Here is a 21,732-nt window from a genome sequence, read left to right on the forward strand (position 1 = left end):
CGAAGTTAAGAGAAATTTAATTTTAAAGTAGTATTTTAAGTTAATTACTTACATCATTGTTTTTCTTCTGACAACATATCTATCTTAAAAGAATTTAGCTTCACATATAAACTAACTTCCTTTTTCATTTACTGATATGTTTACCCAGTAACATTAGCATATAGCTACATATAATATTTAAGGCATAGAAATCCATTAAAAGCACCAAGGTTAAAAACAGAAATAGCCAGTTGAACTAAAATATTACAGCAAATGATTAGTATGTATCTACTAAATAAAAGGGTTACCGAAGGTAAAGCCTGAGTAGTAATCTAAAAAGAACGCCACATGACTAAATCTTTATACAGTGAGACTATGCTAATATCAATAGAATTGTTTTTAAAAATAACTTAAAGCAGAACCACCGTGGATCAATCTCATCGATATTTTGAATGAATGAATGAATGAATGAATGAGTGAATGAATACCTGAATGAATACTGCAGTCGTAACAGTGTTTAACACCTTGAGATGTTCACAACAATTTGAAATACACAGAGAAGATGACTTGAATACAAACAAACTAGTTGAAATTCAATGTGGTTCACAGTAAAGATGCAGTGGCTCTATTTGTAGAACAAAGAATCTCAACCAAAAAGATATATACAACTCAAATATTCTCGAGAGCAATCATTTAGGCTTCAAACAGAATGTACACTTTTTACCATGTAATTCTTTCTCGCCCCCCTCCACCTCCCTGCATTTTTTTAATGTTTGGCATAAGTGAACAACAAACCAGAATAGAATACACATTTTTAAAAGACTAATTTACTCATAGTCTATTTAGGATCAGCATACAACCACTTATAAATATAGCCTTTAAAAAAAAATCCTTATATAAAACAGGGGGGGAAGAAATCCCTGCTATCCATATGAAGCACAGTTTAAGCCCAATACAACTGACCAATCAAAATTAGTGAATGCACTGCATCTCTCTGCAGTGGAGAGAGGCGACAAGGTAGGCTGTCATCCTGCAAAAGCTGCCCCGAACAGGCTTTCCTCTGAAAAGCAGTGCCATTCCTTTTTAGAAAGACTGAATCTAAATGTTGTCTCTGGAGACAAGAAGCCTTCAGTATGTTCAATTACTTCATTACGTTTTTCAGATGCTTATTGATTCCACAGTAGGAAGAGTGAGAGACTGCAGCAGCCTCCAGGCAGCTCTCCACGTTCCACACGTTAGCAAGACTGCTGAGACAATGGCACAGCACAGACACATATTTTCATTAAGATCTTTTCTGAAGAGATGTTTATGACCCTCTTCCCCCAGTCCTCTGCTAACAAGTGAACAAAATGAATCAATCAAAACTGGAAACGCTTCAACTACATCAGGAATTTATCAAATCTTTAGCGGAGGTAAGATGTGTTCCCTTATTACAGTATACGGCTGCTTTTGAACTGGCATAGTGGGGTAAAATTACTTTGAAAATTCTTAACCTAAATTTTAAGAGTTTATTTGCTTAATTCTATTTATTGCTAAACATGTATTTTCTAGATCTTTCTCTTTTAGGACATAACATTTTAAATGTCATTTTTTTTAGGATGCAATGTTAAATACCAAAAATATTCTTTGTTGATTCACTATGAAGACATCAGCTTTTAAGTCACTTCAGACCTACTAAATATTCTTACTGTCATCGGTACAGTTTTGTCAAGTGCTCAAACACTGCTTCTATTTCTTAAAAGAACCAGGTTTACTATTTAGCTATTATTTATCATTCAGCTTTAGGTTAAGTTTATTACTGAGCATGTTCATTGAAAATTTTTGATTTGCAGTTACATTTTGCATTATCTTTTACATTTCAACTACATGAACAATTCATCAGTGGAAATTTATACGATCTTATGGAATCTGTTTTAATCAGTTAAAACTCAAAACAGGTGCTGATCATTAAACAAGCTCCAATGTTTTGCAGGTGCAAACAGTGTTAAATTTATTGTAAAGACATGAGAAAATGACAGTATGTTCAGTGTATGCTAATTGCTCATAATCTCTGAAAACACAGGTTAGCTTCTAAAATGAGAGCAGAAATTAGTTTAAAAAATGCAGCTTTTCTTTCATGGCTGTATTTATAATGTTACCTCCGTTATTAAATAATGTAATATTTGCAATCTCTGTTAGGAAAAGAAAACATTTTGTTTAAAGAAACCCTTGAATTTATGCCTAAGTTGTGGCTCTAATAATACAGTTTCCTTACTTGGATAACAAATACTGGGTACGGTGCTAAAGTAAACAAAACTGAAGTAACTTTGAGTTAATTGGAAATTATCAGGAACCCTGTTTCTTAACCAGTTTCTTTTTCTTTTTCACAAGGGCCCACAGCAGCTAATTCAGTATTTACCAGTGACAATATGAAGAATGCACCTGATAAGCACCTCCCTAGCTGCCTGAACCATAAACTGCAGGATATTCTTCTAACATATGAATTTAAGACATTAAGGAGTTAAAACCGGAAAAGACAGGTCCACATTACTGCTGGGATACAACACATCAACAGTAATCATCCTCAGAAGATGCTCTGTAAAATAGACATAAAAACAATTTGACTGCAAAAGCCTAAAAACAAAATGGTGAGCATTTTTAAAGGGGGAGTTTATACTTTAACATACCAGGATTGTGGAGGTGATTCCTGAAGAAACAATGAGACACGGATTGACAAGAAGAGAATGCCACACATCAGCAGCAAGCTAAATGAAGCTTTGTCAAGTATTTTCTGCACTAAATATTCAGATATTCGTAGCAGTTGATATTACTATTAACGGATTTTTTTCCTCTAAGTTTTATGACTATGTATCCTCTTCTAATGAAAACAAATCAAATTAAATAGCAGATGGCTTTTATCAAAAGAACATGGACTGGATTTAGAATATAAGTAAGTTATGTGATCAAGAAATCATTTCAAAATAATGAGGACTGCTACAGAAACATTTACATTTGTACCAAAAGGATGTCTAAAAACATTTTAGAAGCTAGAAACCGTATGTTTCCTTTTTTATTTTCACATATTCTGGAAAATAAAGAGACACTATCATATATTCCCTCGAAGGGAAATATAATTCCTACCATTTGAGGAAGTTTCTCTTGGTCGTGACTTTCTAAGGCAAAACAAACACAAATGTTTGTACTGGTCTTTACAAATCCATCAGCCAACTAAATCTCACAATTCATGCAGTTTGAAGTATTGGAGAGAAAAATGAAAGAATTTCTACAAGACATGAAATAAAACACAGCTACTTCACTGTTGTCAGGTAAACAAAAATCAAGTCAAAATCTGTCAATGACATCATGTATCAATCTGTGAAAACCTGCCGTAGTGAGCCAAAGGGCCCGTAAGGTCACAGCAAACAGGTAGGTCAGAAGATGCATGCACCACGCTGTTTAACATTTACAAAAGAAAACAACCTCGCTCAGGAGGAGATGCACTGTACCTAATTATCGTCTAGCTTGGCATTTCTGCTTTATTTAATTCTAAATGTCACTGAGGTGACAAAGATGTTTAATCTGTCAGTTCTGAAAATTTGGCACACTTAAAATTCTCCATTTGTATAGGATTTCAGTGTTAGCTAAGACTTTCACTTACTTGAGTCTCTAAGTAATACTTTATACCAAGTTCAAAAGTAATTGATAATGTTATCATTCGTGTTTCTGAAATAGCACCCCTAAAATAATTTGCACAAATAAAACTGTATTCTAAAACTTGTCAAAGGTTACATCATGTGAGAGGTTAGCATGAATTTGGAATATCATTATATAGCTTTTATAATTTATGTTCAATTATGATTTTGCAGTCAAAATGCTGTACTTGAAATGTGAAATATAGTTGGTTGTATGATTTTATATTTTAACTGAATATACTCACTACTGACATATTAGCCCAGAAAACTCAGACATTATTTTTATAAATTACTCTAAACCTCTACACATTAAAATACAGATTTAAATGAATTAGTAAAAGAGTTTGTTTTTGTTAATTTTCCTCAAAATTATGCACACTGGGTGATTTACACAAAAGGTTTCACAGGGATGTGTAACTTTAAAAGATTACTCAGAAAATGGGCTTCAGATATTCCTCTTTCCCTAAAATTTCATATTTTACTTTAAAAATCCTGTTTAAACGAATAAAATCAAGTGATATATTCTTTTAAACCACTCCAAAAATGGTTATTTCTTATTAAGGTATTAAATTTCAATTTTCTCCTTCCACAACATACGAGAGGGTGTGGTCACAAAATAAATCATTCAATGGAGTGATTTACGGCTCTTTTACCAAGTTTCGTGGTGTTATGTTTTAAAATAATGTCCTTTTTTTGTCCAATTTTTATAACATAAGTTTGTCCCTTACAAAGTTCGGTGAGAATTTTCACTATGAAATATGTAATATTATCATTTGCCTACTTCTGTGGGAAATAACTCCAAATATCCCCAAGCACACTGTTGACTCATGAATATGAATTTCCACCAAGAACATAGACAAAACGGTTTTAAACAACTAGTGCTCTGTGCCATTTATCATTTTAAATGAACACTTGTCCTGTTCCTTTGAAACCTCACGAGAATAATTACACCTACACTGATTATGCTAGAACATATTAAAATAGTGTTTATTACCCACCTACTCACAACATTTTAAGATGAAATCTTAGAACACCGGGCTAAAATTAGTTTTGCATAGTGGGTAGCTTTCTTGTACAAAAATATACTGTATCTCAATAAGCTTGAAAAACCCAAAGGAGGGCAATCTTTTTAGAATATTAAGTAATTCTGAACAACATAGTCAAATTCCCCACACAGTCATCTTCAAAGGGAGAAGCCAACTTCCTACTGCATCCAAACAATGCAATCTTGATGTCTCCTAACTCTACCTTTGCCATTACCGTTCAGAAACTTTAAAATTAAACCAATACACGATAAAAAGATTTTTTTAACAAGGAACACATGTTTTATACGTCATTTAAATTGCCAAATATCAAAGAGTTTATTCTATTTCACTTTCTAGGGAAAACACCAACTGCTCCAAAAGAATGTGTTTTTCTCCCGTTCTGGAAATCAACATGCAGTCTGAATCTAACATTACAGTGCGAGATGACACTGGTGGCATCAACACCAGTATGTACCAACCACTATCCTACCCAGTAAGCTTCCAAGTGTCTCTCACCGGATTTCTTATGTTAGAAATTGTGTTGGGACTCGGCAGCAACCTCACCGTACTGGTACTTTACTGCATGAAATCCAACTTAATCAACTCTGTCAGTAACATTATTACAATGAATCTTCATGTACTTGATGTAATAATCTGTGTGGGATGTATTCCTCTAACTATAGTCATCCTTCTGCTTTCACTGGAGAGTAACACTGCTCTCATCTGCTGTTTCCATGAGGCCTGTGTATCTTTCGCCAGTGTCTCCACAGCAATCAACGTGTTTGCTATCACTCTGGACAGATACGATATCTCTGTAAAACCTGCAAACCGAATTCTGACAATGGGCAGAGCTGCAATGCTGATGATATCCATTTGGATTTTTTCATTTTTCTCTTTCCTGATTCCGTTTATTGAGGTAAATTTTTTCAGTCTGCAAAGTGGAAATACGTGGGAAAACAAGACACTTTTGTGTGTCAGTACAAATGAATACTACACTGAACTGGGAATGTATTATCACCTGCTAGTACAGATCCCAATATTCTTTTCCACAGTCATAGTGATGTTAATCACATACACCAAAATCCTTCAGGCTCTTAATATTCGAATAGGCACAAGATTTTCTACAGGGCAGAAGAAGAAAGCAAGAAAGAAAAAGACAATTTCTCTAACCACGCAGCACGAGACTACAGACATGTCACAAAGCAGTGGTGGGAGAAATATAGTCTTTGGCGTAAGAACTTCGGTCTCTGTAATAATTGCCCTCCGGCGAGCTGTGAAACGACACCGGGAACGACGAGAAAGACAAAAAAGAGTCTTCAGGATGTCTTTATTGATTATTTCCACATTTCTTCTCTGCTGGACACCAATCTCCGTCTTAAATACCACCATTTTATGTTTAGGCCCAAGTGACCTTTTAGTAAAATTAAGGTTATGTTTTCTAGTCATGGCTTATGGAACAACTATATTTCACCCTTTATTATATGCATTCACTAGACAAAAATTTCAAAAGGTCTTGAAAAGTAAAATGAAAAAGCGAGTCGTTTCCATCGTGGAAGCTGATCCTATGCCTAACAATGCAGTAATTCACAATTCTTGGATAGATCCTAAGAGAAACAAAAAAATTACCTTTGAAGATAGTGAAATAAGAGAAAAATGTTTAGTACCTCAGGTTGTCACAGACTAGGGAAACATCGAAGTTTCACTAAGCCCACATTCAGAAGTTTTAAATTTAAATTGTAAAAAAATGAAATTACTGCCAAATATAAGAAAAAAACATTTTAAGTATTGGTTATGTTGTAAATTTCCAATGTAAATGTCAAGATTAGATTAGGTCATATATATTCAATTTCTTCATTACAATGTATTTGTTGCATGGCAGTTTGTTAAAGTAATATCATGTGTATATTTTGTCAATATTACGTCCATCAGAAGATATTTATGTAAGTCATTATTTTCTAAATAATAAATACATAGCCTTAAAACAGTGTATAACTTTAAAATGTAACTGACACAGGTATCTTGGCTTTTCTTTTTTTTTTTTTTTATAAAGTATATTTGTTTCTAAGCCACAAACTACAGATATATTTATATAATGAGAACTGGAATAGCACTTTAACGTAAGAACGAAAATTACAGGCGCCAAACAATCAAAATAATTCAGGATTTTCTATATCACTATATTATGTTTTCTGGTATAGTCCACCTAGTATAATATTTGATGAATCAAAAATAATGAACCATATGTGAAACTTTATCCTTTTTTTTGAATGCAGGAAATTGTAGGATTTACCAGGATTTTAAAATTTGACAACCAAGAAACAACCCTGTATATACACTCTAAGATAGAGGGAAACTTTGAAATTCAAGTTTATTATGAAAAAGAGATTGATTTTCTAAGATTAAGGGCACTATGCCCATAATATACAAATAAAAGAACAATAAAGGGAAGGAAGAAAACTAAAGCACCAGGCTCTTTCTTCCTTCCTCACTTTGCTGGACTCTAAGCCAAATGGTCTGGATTAATACAACATACTACCAAACAGAACTATTAAAATCTGAATCAAAGGAGGAAAAGACTTTGTATTATTGTAGAGAAGACTCAAAAAGCCAACTACTTCTAACTTTAGATACAAGGCAACTGTAGAGTACTACAATTTACGCGGCGTCCCTATACTGTTGTAGTTTCCGAAGGTTTCCAAATGTAACAGTTCTATTTCCACCCTCAAAATCATTAAAGCGGCAATAAACCTTGTCAATTTTTTTACTCTACACCACTTAATTTAACTTTAATCTTTATTCTGCCATCTTCAATTCATGATGGAAAATATAAAATTACTAATCCTAACTAGAGATAACAGGCTTGGGAACCTCATATCAAACAAATATTTTCCAAGTGTTATAATACAATAATCTGTCAATGAGTGCTAATCATCACTGTATCAGGAAAATAGCAATAAATTGTTCAAAATAGACCAATATAGTGCTTGCTACCTTATAAGTAATTAACTGGACAATATTTTAATCTATTTTTAAACACTGTATCCATTAAATCAAGTAGCACTTCATTTATAAATAACATTTTATGTCAAACAATTCAATAATATATAACTTTTATGTAACTAAACGAGACTGAGATTGACCCAATCAAGTTTACTGAATACTTTAACCCTTGGGGAAGTAAGCACCATGCAACAGCTTGAATTCAATGAGGTTACATGGGAAATTGAATAGATTTCTTTCTGGTAATAATGTTAACATGTCAAATCATGGCAAAGGTACAGTATCCTTCTGCCTTGTTTTCTACTTTTATGAAATTAAAGAAACGCTTCAATTTGACAAAATGTAGCATGAAAAACTAAGACATTTTGGGGGACCGTGTAGAGAAATTAAGACTTCACAGTTACGATATTAAAGTTTTTTTCATTTAGTAAACATATTTGGTACAGAATATAGCCATTAACATAGTCTAATATAGCCATTAAAATTTTTAAACTAATTTTATACTTAAACTTCCAAGCCTAAATTATAACTGTATTTGATTTTATAATCTCAATGAAAATTAGACTATTTTTAGAGTTTTCATATTAAGAGAAACCCTTTGTGTTTTAAATATTTTTAATCTTCAAGTCTATAAGCATGCCAAAGAACTCGGTTAAAAGACATTTTTAAACATATTTCCCTAAACTGCTTTCATGCCCTCTTGTTCTCTGTAATAAGAAATCTAACAAAATAATAAATGGCAAATATTATAATGTTGCTTTCTAAACTGTTATTATTTCTACACTTGACGCTGGAGCAGACAATTAACAAGCATTTTTGCCCTCCTGTAATGAACTTTCAGGTATACAAAAGTACACCCACTGGGTTACAACAAAGAAAATTCATACTTAACCAAACAACTTCTAAAAGCTTTCTAACGTTAAATAGTATGTAGTATATACACCAAAACGATATTTATGTTAAAGGTTCAGCTTTTGAAAACAAGTCACAAATATGCTTACAATTACTGATCTCAGCTTAAATGAGGAAATGCAAAGCTTAGACAATTTTTTTCATTAGGTGTTTGTTCTATGAAAAGGTGAAATATTTTTATTTTTCTCATGATGGAATTCATCAAAATGTGTACTTTTTTACTGTATTTCTAAAATTTTATGAAAAAACACATTAATGCCAATTTTTCATGTTACAATGAAAACTGTTAATGCAAAATCAATACAGGTAACAGTAGACTCAATATGGGACCCTTCATACAATTATATTTTTCAACTAATATGCCAAAAATCACAGACACTGGCATCAGTTTATATACAGTTAACTGGGTTAGTTCTCCAAGACTATAGAAATAAGAGCTATTAAATTTTTAAGATCTAACTGACTATGAGCTCAGTAAGATATGGAACTCTTTTGCTTGCTAATTTCAGGAGGTTATTATCCTAGGAATTAGTCCCAACAGACGTTCAAACTTATTATGAAAACTTAAGAATTTACTATTATGTTTTTTAAAAAATGCCATTCAGATTTCTGTACTTCTCACCATGCTAAGACAAATTTTAGGTAAGTGGTCTATTTTTGAAGCCTCCCACCCCAAGTAAAGTGATAGCAAAACAGTACGTTCCCTGGGCATTAAAAATCAAACTCCTCATTTACCAGAGATTAAGACTAAAAGGTGAAAATCTAAAAGATAAGAAAACAGGTGCCTTTTAGGCTTTACTCAACACAGTAATTTGAAGATTATTTTCTAAAGTCAATAAAACTTTGAGTTTAATTACATTTTGATTATACATTTAAATAAGCTTTGTAATTCAATTAATTCTTGGGTCCTTACAATGTTGAAGGCACTATGACAGATACACATACTCATATAAAATAAAGTTATTACCCTGGAAGTTTAATATAGAATCAAAGTAGTTAAAAGTCTGGCAGGGGCGCCTGGGTGGCTCAGTTGGTTGAGTGTCCGACTTTGGCTCAGGTCATGATCTCATGGTTCTTGGGTTCGAGCCCCACGTCAGGCCCTGGGCTGACAGCCAGCCTGGAGCCTTCTTCTGATTCTGTGTCTCCCTCTCTCTCTCTCTGACCCTCCCCTGTTCACGCTGTCTCTCTCTCTCTCTCTCAGAAATAAATAAAACATTTAAAAAAAAAATTTTTTTTAAGTCTGGCAATACCTACAAAAAAGGCAGAATGCAGTAAATGCTATTTTAAAAAAAGTAAAGTTCTTAACAGACTTAACAAGAAAGGAACTGTGTGGGATTTAAGAACAATATAAATAAAAGCACTGTTGAGGAAAGCTTCTGAAGCATTATCTGGAAACAGTAAATTTTTCTCTTCAGAAGAAAAGTAATACAGTAGTGAGTTGATCTGATAGTTAGACTGGAGCCAAAAGCCAGAAAGAAGGCTTTAAATACCAGCAGAGATATCTGAGCAGGGTAATAGTACAATGATCAATGGGCCACAAAACATTCAATCAATCAATCAGCAATATGTAGAAATGGTTGAACAGGTAAGACACAAAACAGGAAGCTAAGAAGCCAAACTGCTGGTTGCATAAAACACAGAAGATGGGAAGCCACGGCCATCACGGGGACAAGTGACAAAGCACCTGGCAGCAAGTGCTGGCAGTAGCTGTGCAGAGAGGAGCACGCCGACATGACAGGCAACGTGAAAGCGGAATCAACGGAGTATGCCACGGGATAAAAACTGGTGTGAGACACTCGAGAATTAAATACGACGGCCAAAATAGGACCCTAAGAAACTAGATTACCTTCAATGACCTAAGAACTTTTAAATTATGTTATGCATAAAGTACATGGATAATGAGGGCAAAAATGAAAAGTTTCTGGCAGGACAAAAAATTCAATTAAGTAAAATAAGTAACATTCAAGAATGTTCTAGTTACGGGGCACCTGGGTGGCTCAATAGGTTAAGCATCCAACTCCCGATTTTGGCTCAGGTCATGATCTCAGGCTTAGGAGATTGAGCCCTATGTGGGCTCTATGCTAGGCGTGGAGCCTGCTTGAGATTCTCTCTCCCCCTCTCTGCCCCTCCCCCCATGCACACATGCACACGTGCTCTCCAGAAGGAAGGAAGGAAGGAAGGAAGGAAGGAAGGAAGGAAGGAAGGAAGGGCTTTTTAAAAAGTTCTAGTTAAACAACTATTCAAAATAAAAATTTCTAATTGATGTTTTAAAATATCCACTTTACATTTTGCATATTATTCAGTTTTTCCAATGAACACATACTTCCTTCTTCAGTAACTTTTCAATTATAAAAAGTTGTAAACAATGGGAAAATGCCAAGGTATACAAAAAATATAAAAATCATTCTTTGATCTTGCATTCCAAATAATTATGAGTATCTANATAAACAATGGGAAAATGCCAAGGTATACAAAGTAAAAAATATAAAAATCATTCTTTGATCTTGCATTCCAAATAATTATGAGTATCTATCCAACTCATAAAAATAAAAATAATTTTTAATTAAAAACATTTATTAGCAGTATTTCTAAAATGTGACAATGATAAAATATCAAAAACATAAACCCTTTTCTATTATAAATAATTTCAAGCTACATTTTCAAGATCACCTTGAAAAGGGTAGGAAAGGTAACCTGTCAAACTGTGAGACAGGTTTTCTAAATGGAGAGAAGCAGCAAGAAAAAAACACACAATAATGTATTTGTCTCCCTTTTCACTAAATAAGATGAGAAATAAAACAAACCAGAGAAAACTTTCGGAACTTATTTTCTTTCCATCTCAGAAAAGCACCCTCGTACGGGCCCCCAGGGAACGTAAGCGGCCTATGTCCCAGCAGTAAGCTCAAGAGAGCTGAGCATGAGAGGACTAATAATAAGTGTTAGGGGAAAATGGAGCTCAGACCATATTCTAAAAGAGAAAAAAAGGAGATCCTAAGCCTAGACAAGGCAGGAAAAAGATCTAAAATATTCAGAGATGCTCAGCTCTTAGAGAAATAAAATGAGAATACACAATTGTGGGTTAGAGTTCACAGAAGAAAACTAATTTGAAGACTGACTTTTTCTAAAAAGCATTCAAAACAATGAAAGGATTTTTTAAAAAGAAACCCTAGTTAACGGACTAGACAGATCAGTAATGTAATAACACACTGCCTGAGAAAAAGTAGAATATCAGGACATTACAACTCATACGTGCTGGGAAAAGAGCGGTACTAAGATGGAGAAACCACTGGAAAACTGGGCTCATCTTACTTGAAAGCTATCACCTCTTAAAGAATATTCGTTTTTTGTAGGAGAAAAAGAGCTGCGCAAACTTAAACCCAATTACTTCTCCCTGCTCATGATAAAATAATGTGTGGAAATAGTCCTCAGTCCCTGCCCTTCTGTGCACACACTTTTAACCGACTTCCAGACGCTGTGCCACGGCTTTCAAGCATGGCAGCTCTGTGCTTCCACCCGCAGGTAGTGACAAGTGCTGTCACTCCTGTCACTGGCACCAGCACCAACCCTACCACTATCACACCCTGAGGCATCAAGTAAGATAAAGAGGGAGCGGAGTCTATCTGGGATTGAGGTCACTTTCCTCCCCCTGCTCACATGACAGCAGCCTACGGTATATTCCGGAGAGCCGTTAAGAAAGAGGGACTAGCGAAGCACTTTCGCCGATTTTTCATGGTGTAAAGTAAAAGGGGCAAAGGAACCTTATTAATCTTATTAAGATTACAGATAATTGCTTTCCCCTCAGACAACTATGGACAATCTAGTACCAGATGCAAATAAAAACATTTTAATTTAACATAAATTTTTTAAAATGTTAATGCTAACAAATGAGAGTCCTGACCACTTTAAACACACACTATAGAAGAAATACATAAGATTTATATAAATGGCAGCCATTAAATTTATATACAATCCCACTGTCACATGCTGTATGTTGCACATATTGTATATTGATTGGGTATAGAAGAACCAATGATATATATTTCACACCAATATTTTTTTCTTATGTTTTTTTTTCCTCCTTAAATAGTTTATTGTCAAGTTGGTTTCCACATAACACNCCCATATTTCACCCCAATATTGCTAATATCTTAAAACAGGTTGAAATGTAACAAATCAAATTTACATAGTGTACACTTTAGTTTTCCCCCCAATTCTGGTCTTTGTTTTGCTATTACATTTTTTACAACTATGACTTATTACATACAATAAAATGCTAGCAAACTATAGCTACCTAACTGTATAAAACTGTCTTTAATCCACATGATACAATAATCGTCTGTAATACTACTATAATCTTTGATAATACTTCCCCAAAAAGTGCCAGATATATACTAACTGATCAGTAATATATTAGTGAAATTGAAATGAACTATTTTTAAATTTCTGACCCCATGTATCTTGTTTATGAAAGTATTTTTCAAAATGTACCTCACCTATATGAGAATTGTTTATGGTGTTTGTTTGAAATTCCAATTTCTGGGCCCCACCTTAGACTTAATGAATCAGAGTATTAGTGGTTACAGTTCTCACTATAAGTTTTAATAGGTACTCTCAGGTGATTTGTGTGCTAAAGCTTAGGAACCACTGCTTTAAACACTTGAAGATGGACTATGTATCAAAGTGACAGATAGTCAAGTAGCTGATAAATGAAAATACAGAAGCAGCTCTGAACTCAGTTGAGGCCATAATGCCTTCCTGAAGAAAGAAATTTTAAGCTTACTTAATTTTAACTAATAAAATTTTATTTGAATTCTATATACTAGAATCCAGCAGGACATTTGCTTCCTAAGAACTAAAACTGTATTTATTTATTTATAAATTGATTCACCCACTCACTCATTCGAGAAGTATTTATTGAGCATTTACTATGTGCCAAGTATAGGGATAAGAACTGATGGAGTTGGACTTTCACTGAACTTACAGATGATGGTAAGTGCTAAGGTAAAGTCAAGTGTGATAAGGGAGCGAGAGATGAGGCTTTATTTGTGCAGCATGGTCATGAAAGTGCATTGCTGGCACTCAATAAATACTGTTACTTAAGTGAATCAGCACGGCCATATACAATCCTACATTTATTCAGTTAGCTGGCCCTTCAAGAATTGATGCCCTTTCCCCAGGATTTCCTTTTTAACTTATTTAGTTGTTAATCATCCCTATACTATTTTCATATTAGGTGCAAATTAATTATGGAAATATGTACATTAATAGCTTTGAAAAAGGCCTAGCACAATATTTGGCATGTACTAGGTACTATTACAAGGCTTGTAGATCTATAGCACTGAAAACCAAAATAAGACTGAATTTTTATTCTCCCTCCAGAAGTCCACACAGTATCCCAATCCTTAATGTTCAGTTTTCCCTGTGAGAAACCTTTCAGTAATAATCATAACCATAACCAAACTTCCTGAATGCTTAATGTGATAAATAAATGAGTTGCTGTGTTAATTCTTTAGATCCTCATCTTAAAAATTCTCACACCAGGGGTGCCCGGGTGGCTTAGTCGGTTAAGCGTCCGACTTTCGCTTAGGTCATGATCTCGCGGTTCGTGGGTTCGAGCCCCGCGTCGGGCTCTGTGCTGACTGCCAGCTCAGAGCCTGGAGCCTGTTTCAGAGTCTGTATCTCCCTCTCTCTCTGACCCTCCCCTGCTCACACTGTCTCTCTCTCTCTCTCCTAGAAATAAATAAAAACATTGAAACAAATTAAAAAAAAATTCTCACAGCAACTATAACACTGCACAGATACTGTCTGTTTTAACGTTACCTTATTTTGACCTAAGGTGAATACTATACTTGCACATTTTCCTCATTTCAAAACAAAGTTTCTATTAAAACATAATACTATACATAAAGGATAAGAATTAGTTTTAAGGGACACCTGGCTGGCTCAGTTGATAGAGCATGAAACTCTGTATATCAGGGTCATGAGTTCAAGCCCCACATTGGGCATGAAGGCCACTTTTTTAAAAATGGCAGTAAATAAGTAAATAAATAAATAAATACAAAATTTTAAATTACTTTTAAAATAATTGCAGTCAAAATACTAAAAACTATTATTTTGTGTATCTTTTGAACAGATGTCACTCAAGTTGGTTAGATGGTTTGAGTCAAACATTTTCCTCTGTTGTTAGAATTTCCTTGTGCCATCAACATAATTTATGGAACACTGAGCTACTCTTTATAATTTATGACAACTTTAGTTTACTATTCTGTTTTGTAACAGTTAAGTGAGACTGATACTCAATAAATACTTCAAATGGTATTGTAAGAAACTCCACCCTGGGAGTATTTCTTATTAACCTTTTCACTAAGAACTCTTTCCAACAACATTGATATTACCTTCTGTTATCACTCTTTTTTTATTTTTTAGCATTTTCGTTGACTCACAGAACCAATCCATAACAAGTTATTGTTAATGAAAATGGACTGTTACTGAATACAATTTAAATATGTAAAGACAACGGTACAAGTGATCAGATATAGCCACCTAACAGAAACACATTTGCCAAACAATATATTCCAGATAAACAATAAATCAATACTCATTCATTAATGAGTATATGAAATTCACAGGTATATTCATGGTATATGAGTATATATTCATGGGTTTATAAATATGTTTTTTCATTGGATCAAAGAGCTACAAATTCATTAAGATCCTCAAATGAGTGTGTAACCCAAAACTATAAAACTATTTAAAAAGTAGGAAAGCAAAATTGGTAAATGCTACTTTATATCCTGCCTTATTTTAGGGAGAATATAAGACAATTTTTAAAAGCATACAATTTTAGATACAATTCAAAGAAAAAAATAATAAAACCAGAGCAATAAAGATTAAAAGACGAAAAAGATTTAAATTAACTCTGGTATGAAATGTACAATGCCAAACACTATCATTTAGTCCTGCATTTCTTCAAGAGACGAGTCAAAAACTGTCCCTGTATTTTCTCTAAGATCATATAGAGAAAAGAGATTGATTACATGACTCTTAGCATCAATAAAATAAAAATCCTCTTGCTATTCAGTGGAAGTAATAATTATTCATAATAATAAGACTAGACTGCATTGCCTTTCATGGATCTTCTCAGAAAGTACATAATGTTTAAACAAAGCTGTTACAACAACTTTTTAAAGTTTATTTATCTATTTATCTTTTAATAGCCTCTATACCCAAAGTGGGGCTCAAATGCAAAACCCCAAGATCAAGAGTCACATGCTCCTCCAACTGAGCCAGCCAGGCGCCCCTTTACAACAACTTTACAGACAACTGAAGTCGGGGGCCTGGGTGTCTTAGTCGGTTGGTTAAACGTCCAACTCTCGGTTTTGGCACAGGTCATGATTTTACTGTTCGTGAGTTCAAGCAAACCCCACATCAGGAGCTTTGGGATTTTTCTCTGCCCCTCCCCCAATCACTCTGTCTCTCTCTCTCTCAAAAATAAATAAATAAAACTTTAAAAAAAACTCATAAAAAAAAGACAGTTGAAGTCTCATACAGTCACTGATGTCCTTCAATTCACAAAAATGGCCACAATGATCTTCTGAAATAGGCAAGAAGTCTCATAAGGCTGATTATAATTTTCCTCATAGTACAATAAAGGCATCAAACTACAAGGAAATTCTGTAAAAAGAATTATATGATAAAGAATAATATAATGTTGTAATCTAATATAATTCTGGTTTGATCTAAGGATGGATTCTAGAAAATTAAAGCAGTGAATATCAAGCACTTTGCACACATCTAAGAGGTCAACCAGACTGGCTGGAAGAAAGAGGTGGCACTTCCAAATGAAAATAAGACAGATGTTCTTAAAAATCAAAAAAAGTCTCCTCTCCTCCCCCCAAACCCCAACTTTCAGAGATTCTCTACTCAAGAGAAATGGATGGACTAATTACCTTTCAGAAAAACTGTCCTTAAATATTCTCTCACCAAATTTCTAGAAGAAAATAACTGGCAGAAAAATGGTTAAGTGGAAAGACATAAATATGAATAACCATCTGGGCTGAGGGAAAGACTAACATCACGACACTCCACTTTTGCACAGAGGTGGCTGTTAGCAAATTCTGAAATGACAAGTTAAAAGAACTGCATTTTCATCAACTAATTGAAGATAAATCTATTTTGCCTGAAATATCTCATCCTCATTAAAACATCTTCTTCCCACCAATGATTCAAAGGTATAGTGAGAACAGATACAATAAGAGCCATGATATCAGCTACATGATAAAAGACACCATATAAATATTTCATCACTGGTATTAAATACGGAAAATAAGGTATGAGTAGCTTCTACTTTTAAATACAGTATTCTTCTATCACTACCATTCATATGAAATCCAACTAACTTCTCCAATTACATAAATGTTTCTAAAAACTTTATAACATATGTCACAGGACCTAATAGGTAGATTCACAAAGTGCCTGGAAAAAATTGCCAAGCAGCAAGAACTATAAAATCCTAATTACTATCGTAAGCCAGTCTGTTATCTTGGAAGCATTTAAAAAAAATCATTAAAGCACCTTTAAATGGCCCATTATAAGAGCACTTAACCCTCATCTGCCCAAATTTGAACATTTCATAAAAGGTATGGGTTGTATAAACTTACAAAAGTGGTGGCGATAAGGCAAGTATGTCAACATCAATATCGCAAGGCAAAATATAAGTACAATTAAGAGCACAAAAAGCAATGGGGCGCAAAGGAAAGGGAGCCCATGCACAGCACTACCCCCTTATCTGTAGTTCTGCTTCTCGCATTTTCAGTCACTACGGTTGACTGTAGTCCAGAAGCAGATGATCGCCCTCCTGCCTTACCATCAGAAGGACGCTGGTGACCTAACACCACATCACGATGCCCACGTCGTTCACCTCACCACGTAGGCATTTAGCCATCTCTCATCATCGCAGGAAGAAGACCGGGTACAGAACAACGAAGAATTCAGAGAGACACCACATTCACATCGTTTTTATCACCAAATGTTGTTACACTTGTTCCCTTTCTGAATTATTGTTGTTAATCTCTTACTGTGACTGATTTATAAATTAAACTTTATCATAGGTGTGTATGTTTAAGAAAAGGCACAGTGCATATGGAGTTCAGTACGATCCGTGGCTTCACGCATCCACTGGGGTCTGGGAATGTACCCCCTACAGAAAAGGGAGGGGAGACTACTGTACTTGGAAAAACTGCAGAAAGGAAACCACAATTGAAATGAACTCTGACAGCATCTGGGCAACGACAGCGTATCAGGCAGAGATATGAGCATGAACAATTACACAGAAACACGAAAACAGTATCCAGACCAGGGAACAATCTAATTCGGTTGGTGCGGAGACTATGAATATGTACGCAGGGAGAGTCAAAGCTGGAAAATAGGCTATAATCATGTTTTATCAGGCAAAAATTTTTAATTTAAACCCAAAGCTCAGTGAAAATTTTTCTAGATTTGACAGTGTGTGATGGCAACTAAATATATACATACTTACACTTTTCTATCATCATAGTTTAAGCAAGCCCTCAATACCCAGACCACCGTGTCAGCCTCTGACCTGGTCTCTCTACCTCAAGCTCTCGTGATTTCCATTTTCCACTTCCTAAAAAACAGTTCTGTTCATTTTCATCCCCTGATCACAGAATATCACCCATCAGATACCAGATACTCTTCAGGACAACTTACACTACAACATAATATTTAACAAAATAATTAAAATCCAGAAGAGAGATGGGGGCAGGGGGGGTGGGGGGGAAACGGGTAAAATAGGAAATGAGGATTAAGCAGTGCACATGTAATGAGCACTGGGTACTGTATGGAAGTGTTGCATCACTGTATTATATACCTGAAACTAATGTAACACTCTATGTTAACTAGCTAGAATTAAAATAAAACCTTAAAAATAAAACTAAAAATTTTTTAAATAAAATAACTAAAATCTAAATAGTAGTAGTAACCACTCAGTAATGTTAAATGTAGAGTTAGAGATATCCCACAAAGCCATACAACACACAGCCTTGAAAAATGTCAGCAGACAAAAACTGAGGACTGATGGATGTGGGGGGAGGGGGGATGGGCATGGAGGAGGACACTTGTGGGGATGAGCACTGAGTGTTATGTGGAAACTAATTTGACAATAAACTATTATAAAAAAAAAAGAAAACACATTAAAACTCAAAAAAAAAAAAGAAAAATGTCAGCAGAAAATGCAATATGCCTAATTCAATTTTTTTTTGAGAGAGAGCACACGGCGGGGGCGGGGGGTGAAGGAAGAGAGGGAGAGAATATTAAGCAGGCTCTATGCTCAGCACAGAGCCCAATGCAGGGCTCAATCCCACAACCCTGGGATCATGACCTGAGCCAAAATCAAGAGTCAGATACTTAACCTACTGAGCCACCAAGGCACCCAATCTTAAATGTTTTTTATTCTCCTCCAGTACTCATCTCTAAATTGAAAACCTTTACAGTAATATTTCAATATCTTGTTATCAGATAAAAATACACAATAAATGTACATTGTATGATGTGAATTTGGGGAAAAAAGAACATTTTTGCATGTTAAAACAGAACACAACCATAGATGAAGATATATATCCAATGTGACCTTTAAAATGCCATGCAAATTTGTTCTTTATTTCTATTTCTAAAGAAAGAAAACTAAGAAGAGAGCAATATTTGGGGTATCTATTATATGCTAAGCAAGGTGAAAGGCAATATATAAACTCTGACCAATTAAATCTACCCTACAGTCCTTTGAAACCTAAGAGCGAAGTTCACTTGTTGAAATTTACAGCGTTATCATCATGAGAGACAGAAATGGGATTTAGAGCAACGCCTAGACGGTTTCAAAGCCTAAGTTCTCCTGTCTTTTAATTATGCAGCAGGAACAATTATGATATTTTATGGTATAATTTTATGAGGTTTTAAAATCTCTCAAGTGTTAGTAAAATGAATATTACTTTGATGAAGGAAAACTTCATGAATACTGTGTTGTTCTGGTTATTACATTAAAATACGTAGCCTCTGTGTACCCATTCAACAAGATTTATTCATAAGTCATTTACCCTCAGTAGAAATCTTCCCAACGAATCCTTTTAGTTTTTATTTTTGCTGAACAGTTAGCTCACTCTAAAACATCAATTGCATTATTTAGTTGTAGGTGGAAAGTCTCTATTGGGTGACTATTCTTAAGCTTCCCCAAACCTGTTAAAGAAACTAAGGGGTACCTGGGTGACTCAGTCAATTAAGCGTCTGACTCTTGATTTTGGGTCAGGTCATGATCTCCCAGTACCATAAGACTGAGCCCTGCACTAACAGCACAGAGCCTACTTGGGATTCTCTCTCTCTTCCCTTCCCTCACTCTTTTTTTCTCTCTCTCTCTCAAAATAAATAAGCAAACATTAAGAAAAGAAAAGAAACAACAAACAAAATATAGTCTCTCAATCCCTCTGCCAAGCAATTACCACAGCTGGAGAAAATCTGGAGAGGTTACTTCTCTCCTTTATCTTCCAAAGAAGAGATCTCATCTTGGATAGCCTTCCTTCCCCCAAAGAGTACCTGGATCAAGCTGGAGGATGCAGGTCATCATACAGCACATGTCAAGGAAACACCATTTTATCCCACAAACACTCTCACTCTTCAATCTGCAGGTATGTGTTTTAACCATTTACGCTCTCCACTCTGCCCCAAGATACAGCTCCTCCTCAAGTCTCTTCCAAGCAAAGATTTGGATTCTGTAGATCACTCAATCAGTGATCTAATACATCTCCCAAGAAAGAATATGACTTCAATTTTCAAACTTCTTTTAGCAATGTAACTTTTTCAAACAAATTATTTTACCAAACCCAAATTTATAAGTAAGATAAAAGTAGACTACTTTCAATAAAGTTAAATTAAGGGATCAGAATGAAGAAACTCAACAATCCCTACATCCAAATACCTAGGACTCCTCAAAACAGTTTAAAATAAACACGATTTTGAACCAGTAACCTTAACAGGACACTCTATAGAAAATATTCTGCTCACGCATTGAGATCCTGACTATTTTTCTTACATCTGTTAGAAGTTAAGTATACCCATGACTCATAACCAGATTCCACCACATGTCTGTAACCAGATCTGGGAAAACATCCTACAAATGTCCCAAAGACCAAGAATGGACTTTATAAATCTGCGTAACCCTAAAGCAGTCTTAGAGATAAGCACAAAGTAAGGTTTACAACATATGTACCAGCATAGAACTAAATATATAAATCTAGTTAGAATAAAAGTTTTCTTTAACTCACAAATTATCTGACTATAAGAATCTTCCATGACTTGAGGCCATTATTTGTTTTTTAAGAGCAACGGGGAAAAAACTCATCACCAGCCACGGTATCAGATGAGGAGGCAGCATATTCACAAGCAGGACCCACTGCAGCTGCTGACTTTAAGACCACCAGTTAGCACTGTGTACCTGCGTTTCACAGAGTTGTCTGTCCCCTACCAACAAAAAATCATTTAACTCTGACAATTTCTTCTTCCATGAGAAAAGACATGATACATGAAAACACTACAGGTGGGTGGGTAGGTGAGTGGGGGCATGTTTTACTTTGTTTTGACTCTCATGTCTTCCTAGAGCAGACTTTTAAAGATCAGTCATTCTCTTTCCTACAAAACAAATAACTTTCCTTTCAGATAACTGATTTGGTACAGATGCTATATGTATTAGTTTCTTACTTGCTGCACAGCAAATTACCACAAACTCAGAGGCTTGAAAACTACTAATTTATTATCTTACAGTTCTGGAGGTGAGAAATCCAAAATGGAGGACACCTGGGTGGCTCCGTAAGTTAAGCATCTGACTTTTTTTCTTTTTTAATGTTTGTTTATTTTCAAGAAAGAGAGTATGTGTGGAAGGGGCAGAGAAAGAAAGGGAGACAGAGGATCCAAAGTGGGTTCTGCAATGACAGCAAAGACCCGACGCAGGGCTCAAACATATGAACCACAAGATCATGACCTGAGATGAAGCCGGACGCTTAACCAACTGAGCCACCCAGGTGCCCCAAGCATCTGACACTTGACTTCAGTTCAGGTCACAATCTCACAGTTCATGGGATCAA

At 34.9% G+C, this 21,732-nt stretch overlaps 2 protein-coding genes across 2 annotated transcripts in view; one reads left to right on the forward strand and one right to left on the reverse strand.

The window, feature by feature from the left end:
• The window catches only part of COG5 (component of oligomeric golgi complex 5), a 297,454-nt gene that overhangs the window by 221,593 nt on the left and 54,129 nt on the right, over positions 1 to 21,732 (reverse strand). The window lies entirely within an intron of this gene.
• Positions 1,033 to 6,569, forward strand: GPR22 (G protein-coupled receptor 22). The gene is made up of 3 exons (XM_077758304.1): positions 1,033 to 1,391; positions 2,350 to 3,384; positions 5,033 to 6,569. Exon 3 carries the CDS (start codon positions 5,058 to 5,060, stop codon positions 6,357 to 6,359), a length of 1,302 nt encoding a protein of 433 aa, XP_077614430.1. The 5' UTR covers positions 1,033 to 1,391; positions 2,350 to 3,384; positions 5,033 to 5,057; the 3' UTR covers positions 6,360 to 6,569.

This window comes from Crocuta crocuta, unplaced genomic scaffold (assembly GCF_008692635.1).
Source record: "Crocuta crocuta isolate KB4526 unplaced genomic scaffold, BGI_CrCroc_1.0 scaffold103, whole genome shotgun sequence".
In the NCBI taxonomy this organism is placed as follows: Eukaryota; Metazoa; Chordata; class Mammalia; order Carnivora; family Hyaenidae; genus Crocuta; species Crocuta crocuta.